The sequence below is a fragment of the Poecilia latipinna genome, unplaced genomic scaffold (genome assembly GCF_001443285.1).
Source record: "Poecilia latipinna isolate Pla-1442-1.1 unplaced genomic scaffold, P_latipinna-1.0 Scaffold536, whole genome shotgun sequence".
Taxonomy (NCBI): domain Eukaryota; kingdom Metazoa; phylum Chordata; class Actinopteri; order Cyprinodontiformes; family Poeciliidae; genus Poecilia; species Poecilia latipinna.
The window spans coordinates 50497-61704 of record NW_015113152.1 but is presented as its reverse complement, the minus strand read 5'-3'; the positions used below and the strand labels follow the sequence as shown (position 1 = coordinate 61704).

At 37.4% G+C, this 11208-nt stretch overlaps 2 protein-coding genes across 10 annotated transcripts in view; both read right to left on the bottom strand.

The window, feature by feature from the left end:
* Positions 1 to 92: 92 nt before the first annotated feature.
* LOC106952711 (zinc finger protein OZF-like) lies at positions 93 to 3299 on the bottom strand. Its single transcript, XM_015041024.1, has 2 exons — positions 2744 to 3299; positions 93 to 2037 (listed from the first exon to the last, which is right to left on the bottom strand). Exons 1-2 carry the CDS (start codon positions 2760 to 2762, stop codon positions 782 to 784), a joined length of 1275 nt encoding a protein of 424 aa, XP_014896510.1. The 5' UTR covers positions 2763 to 3299; the 3' UTR covers positions 93 to 781.
* Positions 3300 to 3920: 621 nt separating this feature from the next.
* Positions 3921 to 11208, bottom strand: part of LOC106952707 (gastrula zinc finger protein XlCGF8.2DB-like) — a 35041-nt gene continuing 27753 nt past the window's right edge. For 4 of the 9 annotated variants that reach the window (XM_015041012.1, XM_015041007.1, XM_015041014.1 and 1 more), the window contains one exon: positions 5915 to 8370. In XM_015041012.1, coding sequence (XP_014896498.1) covers positions 7085 to 8370 — 1286 coding nt within the window. In that variant the 3' untranslated portion in view covers positions 5915 to 7084. Of the gene's footprint in view, positions 4723 to 5410; positions 5568 to 5736; positions 5778 to 5914; positions 8371 to 11208 lie in introns of those variants that run through there. The other 5 variants (XM_015041021.1, XM_015041017.1, XM_015041020.1 and 2 more) reach the window with 4 other exon arrangements.

Below are 11208 nucleotides of genomic sequence, written 5' to 3'. Positions count from 1 at the left end.
GTTAGCTTCATTTGAAAAATTAAAATGTTTATATAAGGAGGAATCCCAAACAAACCAATGATGGTAGAGTGGAGACCAGTAACACCTGATGATATTACAGCACCATCTCGAGGCCAAGAGGGTGAATAATTTATTTATCATGCAGTCAGAGATTTATCTTAAATACATTTTCCAATAGTTCTTGTAAAGAAACATTTGTTATAATGATCTGTGTAGCTGATTTAAATGGAACTGTTGAAATTTACACATGAACAGTATGATTAGAGAGTTTGACTTTAGAAGCAATGTGTTAGCATTAAGTTTCCATGAATAAAACCAAAAAAAAAGAACATAATGAATTTTTCTTTTAATAGATTAAATTTAAAATATACTTCAATGAGTCCCAATACAAGGCTGAGTTTATCAATTGCTTTTCTTGCTCCAGAGCAGGTACAGCTTTCCCCCCTCTTTTCCTTTCACTTGACAAAGTAACATGAAATGAGATTGTTATTTTTTCTTTTAAATAAAATATTTTGTTTTGTTAATGCATACTTCACAACTTTGCCCAATTTCTCATAATTTTACACATAAATAAACAAATACAATTTTAAAAAAATTGCTCAGTTGTCAATGATTCACTAAATTACGAGTCTTCATTCTTCTCAGGACATAATTTTCCAGAAGCAACAAAAAATCAGGTGGATTCATGAGAGATTAACTTTGAATCACTTCCCTCCAGTCCACTGAATCAGTTTAAAACATTTGTTAGAGGTGTTTGTCTGTCCCACTGCTTCACTTCACTTCAACCACAGTCTGTGGAGCTGAAAGGTTGCTCCCCTGCGTGGGTTTTTGTGTGTTTCACAAAAGCACTTTTCCACATGTATGATGCCTTACAGACGGAGCAGCTGTACGGTTTTTCTCCTGTGTGACGTCTCATGTGACATGTTAGACTTAGACAGTGAGCGAAGCTCTTACCACACACTGAGCAAGTGTAAGGTTTCTCTCCAGTGTGGGTTCTTGTGTGTTCCACTAAAGTGCGTTTCCTTTTGAAAGCCGCCTTACAGACCGAGCAATTGTAAGGTTTTTCTTCTGTATGACCTCTAATGTGAAAAGTTAGATGTGACCTACAGCTGAAGCTTCGGCCGCAGACCGAGCAGCTGAAAGGCTTCTCCCCAGTGTGCGTTCTTGTGTGTTCTACTAAAGTGTTTTTACTCTTAAAACCTGCATTGCACATGGAACATATGTAAGGTCTTTCTTCTGCGTGTATTTTTGTGTGCTTTTGTAAATTTCCCTTAGAAGTAAACGCTTTGCTACAGACAGAACAGCTGTAAGGCTTCTCTCCAGTGTGGATTCTTATATGTTCAATTAAATTATTCTTCCTTTTAAAAGATGCGTTACAGACAGGACATCTGCAAGGCCTATGCTGAGTGTGGACTTTTGTATGTTCTTTTAAATTAGCTTTGGAAGTAAAAGCTTTGGTACAGACGAAGCAGCTGAAAGGTTTTTCTTCACTGTGCGTCCTCATGTGTAGAGTCAAAGATTGTTTCCATGTAAAGGTTTTGTCACAGATGGAGCAGCTGTAGGGTTTTTCTCCAGTGTGGATTCTTTTGTGTTCTAATAAATATCGTCTGCGGCTGAACGTTTTGCTACACTCAGAGCACCAATGTAACTTTTTACCTTTTTCACAAACTGAATCTGTGTTATTGATTCCCAACCCCAAACCTGACTGAGCTTCACTGCTCTCCTCCCAGTTTCCATCACTGACGTCCGTCTCTGAGGACTCTGAAGAAGAGTCAGAAGTTTTATCTTCAACATCTGATTCTAAATGTTGATCTGGTTCTGGTAAAACAAAGTCTTCGCTTTCCTTGGTTTTGCTGCGATGAAGCTCTGGAAGTTGAGGTTTCTCTTCATCATCTTCACTTTTCACAGGATTGAATATAAACTCAGTGATCTCATTCTCCTCCTGTTCCTCTTTAATCTGTGGAGGTTTCTGGTCCTCCTGGTCTGGTTTGGGACTCCAGTTCTTCTCCTCTTTGATCACCATCAGATCCTGGACGTCTGCAAAAAACACAAAAGACACATCTCTCAAAATAAATATCATAGTAACAATGTAATGTAAAATTGTATGTCAAAATGCAGGCATGAACTATTCTGATAACAAAATGTAAAACTTGATCATCCTGGTGTTCAATTGTGACCTACAACTATTGTCAGAGATCAATGATCAGAATCACAAAGAACCAGGGCTTTATCATCCCACAGTGGAGAGGTGATACATCAATCCACCCGCACTACATGGAGACCGAAGTTAAAACTGGCAGGGAAATTAGCCCCAATTGTTGGTGCATTGAGTCTTATATCACTGCAGCTGTGCATAATCTTATGTGCTGCACAACAAAAATGTGCTTGAATTTAATGTTATAAACTGATGTGTGGATAATATAACAAACTTCCAGAAAACTGTAAAAACCCTGAAACACTGAGTTCCTTTAAATGGAGGCTAAAAACATGTTTACAGTTGCCTTTCACCATCTATAACACTAATACTTTCGTCTGTATTCAAATCTCTCTTTACTTAGCTGTATTATGTCAATGTAATGTACTTATTTTAATTATTTAAAGTATGAATCGTCTTGTTGCTGAAATGTTCTCCACAAATAAACATGCTTTGTCTGTGTGGCTTTTAGTAAAATGTAAAAAAAAAAAAAAAAAAAAAAACGGGAATAGACGAAGGTAATAACAAAATGATAGTCAATCTTCTCACCATAGACTGCTTCCTCCATCTCCGTTAGTTGTCTTCTGAAATTATTTGAAATAAAAACACAACAGAAACGTTTCTCTCCATAATCATAAGAATCAGCCTGTTCTCCATCAAACTGTCTCTGACTCGAGTTTTCCTATCTGCTTCGAGCTAACAAGCTAAGCTAAAACTACCGGTAGGAAATTCAGATAAAACTATTAAAAAATAAAATAAAAACTCCACAACTGATGTAAAATCACATCGGCTTTACTGATGCGTTTAAATATTCTCGTAAAAATGACTAAAGTTACATTTTACACTGGATTCGTTCGCCTAGCTTCTGCTGCTAGGAGACAACTACTTCCGCTGTTCGTCAGGTCATTTTGGCCTTCAGAATAAAAGCTCGATCTAAACCGCACTTCAAAGATACGCAGGAGCTGGATCTGCAGTTATATTCAATAAACTAGAATCTTACGAGGCTTGTTTGATTAAAGATACCTCTCGAAAATAACCTTCAAGGAAGTATAAAACATGCTATTTAATAAACCCACATTTCAGTCTTAAAATGTTTTAATTGTTCTAAAAATCATAAAAGAAATCAAAGTTGAAAACATAATTTATTTCATCCGTGCAATGTGTTTTTCTGTGAATCAAATTACTGAAATAAATGAAACATGAAAAATAAACAACTGAGTAAAAAACTAATCCACAGCAGCTTAGAATGGCCCTATATTATAAACATTTAATTTATTTTTTGGGAGCAATTATTCTCTAAATTAATTTCAGTTTTTATTCTTCAGACAAATGTGATTACATCCAAAGTCATCAAAATTAAGACAAAAAAAAGAACAAAAGGAGTAAAAAAAGTATTCTCACAAAAAAGTTTAATGGACTTCATTGGGTCCTTTAAAAGAAAACTAATAATTAAAAACTCAAGTTGAGCTGTTTCAATTCATAAATAGCAGTTGCCATATTTGAGATTTGTATCTTCCTAAATTTTCCAGGAGTGATTAAAAAAGCCAATTTGCTTTCCCTCTGGGGTTAATACAATATTTTTGAATTAAAGAAACTCTGTTGTTCTATAACAGCGTCATAAAGAGGATGCTCTGGGTTGACCATTATGTTCTTGATTTTACTTTAAAAAATTACCTTAAACTGGGTCCAACTGAGTCAAGATGAAATTCAAACCAAGACAATCAAATCATGTCATCATATTTAATTCCAATTACAGTAAAGTTACACATCTTCTTTTCAGCTTAAGGTCCAGTGTCTTCCTGGGAGGGTTATTTCCTCTAAAGAAATATTTTAGACAGAGAAGCTGAAAAGTGAACAGCTTATTCTTCAAATCAGAGTCTGGCTGAAGCTTTGACCTCAGTCTGTGCAGCTGGAGGGCTTTCTTCCTTATTTATTCTTGCGTGGCTCTCGAATGTTTTTCCACTTGAACGTCGCCTTACAGACGGAGCAGCTCTACAGTTTTCCTCCTGTGTGACGTCTCAGGTGGCATTTTAGGCTCGTAAGGTAAGCAAAGGTCTTTCCACAGACTAAGCAGCTGTAAGGCTTGTTTCCGGTATTACCACACATATGAGCAGATAGATGTGATTTACAGTTGAAGCTTTGGCTGCAGACTGAGCAGCTAAAGGGCCTTTCAGTAACGTGAGTTATCGTGTGTTCTACCAAAGTGTTTTTAGTCTTAAAACCATGTATTTTTGTGTGCTTTTCTAAATTAGTTTTTAAAGTAAAGGCTTTGCTACAAACTGATTTTAAACATTGACCTGGTTCTGGTCCCACAAGGCCTCTGTTTTTCTCAGTTTGGCTGAGATGAAGCTCGGGGAACTGAGGTTTCTCTTCATCATCTTCACTTTTCACAGGAACTGGATTGAATGGTAACTCGGTGGTCTCGTTCTCCTGCTGCTCCTCTTTAATCTGTGGAGGCTTCTGGTCCTCCTGGTCTGGTTTGGGACTCCAGTTTTCCTCCTCTTTGATCCCCATGAGCTGCTGGACGTCTGCAGGAAACACAAAAACAGAGAACATACAGGAAATGGCTCTCATATCAAATGTAGGGCCTCAGGGTGGGGAAAAGACCATTTTGATGATGTATTGAGATGCGGACATGGAATATTCTGACTTAAAAGTTAAAACTTTATTTTCTGTTATTTTTTTTTAATGTTCACTTGTGACATAACTTTGAGGAATATATAAGTTTGAACTGGTAAATATTGCTCCTGCACAGTTTGTTGTGAGAATCATAAACAATGAGAAAATTCTTCAACAAGGTCCATGCCACACTAATGCAAAGTACTTTGAATTGTGTTGTTGCTGAAATGTGCTCCACAAATCAACTATATTCTACTCTATTCTGAGTCACCAGAACCAAATCCAGAGAAGCAACATTCAGTTTTTATGCTCCATAAATGTGGAACAAATTTCCAGAAAACTGAAACCCTGGATTAATTAAATCAAGCCTAAAACACAATTTGCTTACAGTTGCCAATGATTGTTCTATTTATAACACTAATATGCATTTTAGTTTTTATTATGCCACTCTGATGTACTCTTTATGTTTTCATAATGTAAAGTACTTTCAGTCGTCTTGTTGCTGAAATGTGCTCCACAAACACACATGCATTGCCTGAATCACTGTTAGTAAACGCAGAAGATAATCACCACCGAACTGAGAGTCCATCTACTCACCGTGTGCTGGTTCCTCCATTTGTTAATCGTTTTCTCGCCGACGCTGGGACCTTCTGAGATTTTCACAAAGTGAAAATAGAAACGTTCCTCAGCATCATCAAACTTTCTCTGACTCGCTGCATTCCCGTCTCCTTCCAGCTAACAGGCTAGGCTAAACCTGCGGGGAGGAAATAAAGATAAAACTAAAGAAAAGCAAAACTTCACAACTGATATAAAATCACGGTGGATTTAATGATGCATTGTAATATAATCGGGAAGCCAACACAGGAAAATTGTACATTAAAAATAATGAAAGGATTCAAAACTCGATGCTAGGAGACAATTACTTCCGCTATTCGTCGGGTCACGTGGACCTTCAAAATAAAAGTTTTTTTCCCTTAATTTTTATTGGCGGTTGGAAAGAAACATTACAGAAACATTAAGCATTACCGCCACCTACTGGCATGGGATGTGGCTCAAAATGTCTATTTTATAAATTTAAAGCATCTTGAAGCTACTCAGGAGTCGCAGTTACAGTTTTATTCAATAAATTAGATCATGTGTTCCTATGAGGTTACCAATGTAAGTAAAGTAAGTACATTTTATTACCCATTTTCATACAAAATGCAGAAGTTTACAAATTGTAGTTAGAAACATAAACAATAACAAAAAATCTTCAAAATAATAAAGAACTGAGTGTAATGTTCAAAATACAGCAAAAAAAGCATAAAAATAAAACTACAGAGTAAAAAATAAACTCACAGGAGCATACTGAAGTAAAACAATAAGTCTGACAAAAATCAAGTTGAACTCGTTCAATTCAAAAATAGTTTCTAGATTTAAGTTTATCTTCACTAAAAACTCCCTTAGCAGAACTGTTGTGATGAAACAAGTTTTGCACATATTTAACAAGTTTTCTTTCACTAAATAGACGTCAGTTTCCTGTCTCTATAAACTGATCACACACTGGCTGAAGCACTTTTTAAAAAAAGTCATTTTAAACATAAATACAGGCTTAAAATAGTGTTGATGGGGTTTTTTTCCACATTATGCATTATATAATATTAGCAAGACCCATGTCAAAGTCATCTGCAATTTTAATATGGAAGTAAAAATGGTGTGTCAGAAAAAAAGTAATAAATGAGATGATTCCTGCCCAGAGCCATCAGTATGTACAAGTCTTTCATGAAAATTGTGCAATACGAGTTACATTTACTTTCCTTCTGGGATTAATAAAATAAATCTCAACTGAAGACACCTTGTTATTGTACAAGACTCTCGTAAAAAAGGTGCTCTGCTTGTGATTATCTTGATTTTGAACTGGGTCTTATGTTGAATTTCATGGCAATCAATTCAGTTTATTCCGAGAATGTAATGCATCTCTCCACTGTGAATTCTCATATGATTTATTAGACTGTTCTTCTTTATAAAAGCCGAGTTATAAGTCTGACATTTGAAAGGTCTGTGCAGAGTGAGGACTTATATGTGATCTTTAAACTTTCCACTAGAAATAAAGGTTTTACCACAAACAGAGCAGCTGAAAGGTTTCTCTTCACTGTGCATCTTCATGTGCAGCGTCAAAGATGTTTTCCATGTAAAGGTTTTGTGACAGACAGAGCAACTAAATGGTTTTTCTCCAGTGTCAATTATGTTTTGTTCTACCAAATATAGTAAACTGCTGAACATTTTCCAACACTAAGAGCAGCGATGTAACTTTTTACATTTCTTATGAACTGGATCTGTATTTTTCTTCCCAGACCTCAAAGCTGACTGAGATTCACTGCTCTGCTCCCAGTTTTCATCACCTCCATCTTTCTCTGAGGACTTTAAAGAATCAAAAGTTTTCTCTATGTGAATTTTTGTGTGCTTTTTTAAATTAGATTTTGAAATAAAAGTTTTGTCACAAGTAGAGCATCTGAAAGGTTTTTCCTCAGTGTGCTTCTTCAGGTGTCGTGTCAAAGATCGTCTCCATGTAAATGTTTGGTCACAGACAGAGCAGGTGTAACGTTTCTCTCCAGTGTGTATTCTCATATGAACTATTAAATTGCTCTTCTTTTTAAAAGCCGAGTTACAAGTCTGACATTTGAAAGGTCTATGCAGAGTGTGGACTTTTGCATGACCTTTACAGATACTTTTGGAAGTAAAAGTTTTACCACAAACGGAGCAGCTGAAAGGTTTTTCGTCATTGTGCATCCTCATGTGCAGTATCAAAGATTGTCTCCATGTAAAGGTTTTGTCACAGACAGAGCAGCTGTAAGGTTTCTCTGCGTTGTGGATTCTTTTGTGTTCCCCTAAACTGAATTTAGTCCAGAAAGCCGCTTTACAGACAGAGCAGCTGAAAGGTCTTTCTCCAGTATGTCTGCTCATGTGTGAAGATAGGGAGAATCTACATTTGAAGCTTCGGCCACAAAGCAAGCAGCTGTAAGGTCTTTCTTTGGAGTGGGTTGTAGTGTGTCTGTTTAGATTTGCTTTTCTAGTAAAAGATTTGTTACATATAGAGCAGTTGTGAAGATTTTCTCCAGTGTGGATTCTTTTGTGTTCAAACAAACTGTATTTGCGGAGAAAAGTTTTACTACATTCAGAGCAGCGATATAACTTTTTACCTTTCTTACAAACTGGTTCTGTGTTTTTTGTTCCAGACCCCAAACCTGACTGAGCTTCTCTGCTTTCCTCCCAGTTTCCATCACTGATGTCCGTCTCTGAGGACTCTGAAGAAGAATCATAAGTTTTATCTCCAGCATCCGATTTTAAACATTGATCTGTTTTTGGTTCCACAAGTTCTCCATTTTCCTTGGTTTGGCTGTGATGAAGCCCTGGGAGCTGAGGTTTCTCTTCATCTTCACTTTTCACAGGACTGAATGGCAACTCAGTGATGTCATTCTCCTCCTGTTCCTCTTTAATCTGTGGAGGTTTCTGGTCCTCCTGGTCCAGGATGGAACTCCATTTCTCCTCCTTTTTGATCTCCAACAGCTGCTGGATGTCTGCAGGAAACACAAAAACAGACAAATTACAGGAAGCAGCTCTCGTATCAAATGTCATATTGACATTTGCTCTTTCTATGGGTATAGAAAGAGCTGTACTTAAAGATGCACATTGGCTATTCCGATTTGATTAACAAAATGTAAAACTTGATTATCCTGATGTTCACTCATGGCAAAATTCTGGAGAATACAGAAAGTGGAACTTCAGCTACGTTCGCCTTAATGCTCAGTTCCAATGTTTTGTTAAATCTGATTTTATTTTTTGCACTGTCATTCACATTTCCAAATATGTGCGACTTGTATCATCTCCTGTGTGAACTGCAAACAACCTAAAACTGCCCTGCATGCACAGGAGAGGGCGCAGTAACGTCACATGAAGCGAGCGCCTCATGTTTGCAGAAGTAAACCTGGATGGTGATAGTGGAGCATATCTTGTGATTTTAAAGTAGGGCTGGGCAATATGAGGAAAATCTAATATCCTGATATATTTTTGCCATATCACGAGACACGATATATATCACGATATTCTTAACTGAGCTCCAATGTTACTTTAAACTAGACCCCTTGCAGCATGATGTCACCCAAGCAAGTTCCCACCTCCATTTCTCTGCTAGACTTAAATGTAAGCTCATATGAAAAGTGATGCAGTATTTTGCTATGAACTGTCTACACTATAACTAGACAACAAGGTGAGAAATAAGTTTTAAAGAAGAAAAAAAAATAGCGAGGGAGCGGAAAGTAGGTCAGTTATGCTTGACTTTGACAAACTTAAATAGATGTGCTGTGGAATAAGGTGTGTTTTGGTTCTGCTTAAAAATAAAAAAGGCGATCTACACACAAACTGACAGATCATCAGTAAACCAGGTGTTTAAATTAGCTAATCAGCCACCGCTGTGTTAGCATGGCTAATAGCAGCGGTGGCTAATCTACCACAACAACCACTCAATAATCCCTCAATACACATCAAGCCTAAAAATTGAAACTGCAACAAACTGAATCTTCTGTTCTATGTGGGGTAATGTTTGTTTTTGGTGCTGAATCCTGATACATGAAGTTACGTTGTTGTCAGTTACTATGGCAACGAGTCTATGTGTATAGACAACATGGAGAGCGAGAAAATATTAGTGGTTTTGAGTTATTTTTCCCAGGGCTGGCCCAAGGCAAAGCAAACTAAGCAGCCTTCTTCTCAGACCCCAAAGCTGACTGAGGATCGCTGCTCTCCTCCCAGTTTTCATCACGGCCATCTTTCTCTGAGGACATTAAAGAATCAAAAATTTTCTCTGTGTATTTTTGTGTGCTTTTTTAAAATTAGCTTTTGAAATAAAAGTTTTACCACAAACAGAGCAGCTGAAAGGTTTTTCGTCATTGTGCATCCTCATGTGCAGTATCAAAGATTGTCTCCGTGTAAAGGTTTTGTCACAGATAGAGCAGCTGTAAGGTTTTTCTCCAGTGTGGATTCTGTTGTGTTCTAAGAAAGACAGTAAACGGCTGAACATTTTCCTACACTTAGAGCTAGGCCTGTCGCGATAAGCAATAAATCAATTAATCGCATAATAAATTAAACCTATCGACCTCATTTTAATTATCGGCTTTATCCTCTTTCTGTCTTTTTTTCTTTCTGTTGATGACACTGAATGAAAAAAGGCTCAGCTCTGGTGCTCTTCACTGACCCTCCCTTCCTCATTTCCTTAGTGTAATGTCCAGCTCACACTACACGAGTTGTCGCCCGACTGTCGGCCCATTTTCAAAACCTGAGAGACACATTAGCCGACAGAAATCCTAGGTATAACGGTTCAATCGGGTTCATCATGCCATGTGGTGTCCAGTCACAAGGGCACAAAATAATGGCTTTAAGTCCAGTTAACTAATTTTAAAATCAGGCATTAATCAATGCTTTACTAGAATCTACCTGTGATGCATGTGGCTAGAGTCAGCGTAAAGTCCTGACTGAATGAAAATTATTGTAACCTATTTATGTCACGTCAACGAAGAACAGCTGAAAAGTTACCGGGTTTATCAACTGCGGTAGCAATTTGGCTCCAACTTCTCCCCTGGTCATTTCTATATTCTTTGCACGAAATGTTGAATAAATATTAATGTTGTTTCCACATATCATCTCCAATGTCCGCTGGATTTTGGGTTGTGCCGTGTCAGCTGTTTCGGATTCCCCTCGTAAATTCCCCTCAGAAAGCGCAGAGGAGAGTCTGCGTTTTATGATTGGCTACCTGTCACATTAATGCTCCCAGTCGGGGACAACCCCTGATTTACATCGGAGCGGCCACGACGATCTAAATCACACTACAGGATGATGGTTACGAAATCACCAGCGAGAATCTTAGATTGGCCAACGATCTAAGATTCATGTAAAAAATCGTGTAGTATGAACTACTGCATTAGGTAGTCGGATGTGCCCATCCTCTCTATTTAAATCTCGTGATTACTGAAGGGCAATATAGTGCACAGATTTCGTAATCTGCACTCTTTTGGTTGAATGCAGTATTTATTTCCACTTTGGCTTCATGTTGTTTAGTTTTATTCAAGTACGTTTTTTAACGGAGACTGAGAATCCATTTTATTTTTGGTTGTTTTGTTTAGTTTATTAGTTCCAGTGTTATGTGTTCTTCTGAAAATAAAGTGTATCTGTCTATGGCAGGAAATAGCATGCATTATTACGTAATTTCCATTAAATCACTGTCAAAAGGTCTTGAAACAGTATTATCGTTTATCGCAATAATTTTTAGACAATCGCTCAGCAAAATTTGTTATCGTGACAGGCCTATTTGGCAGAGATGCTAACACCACTGCAGATGGACGGACGGCGGTTCTGGGAGAGGAAAC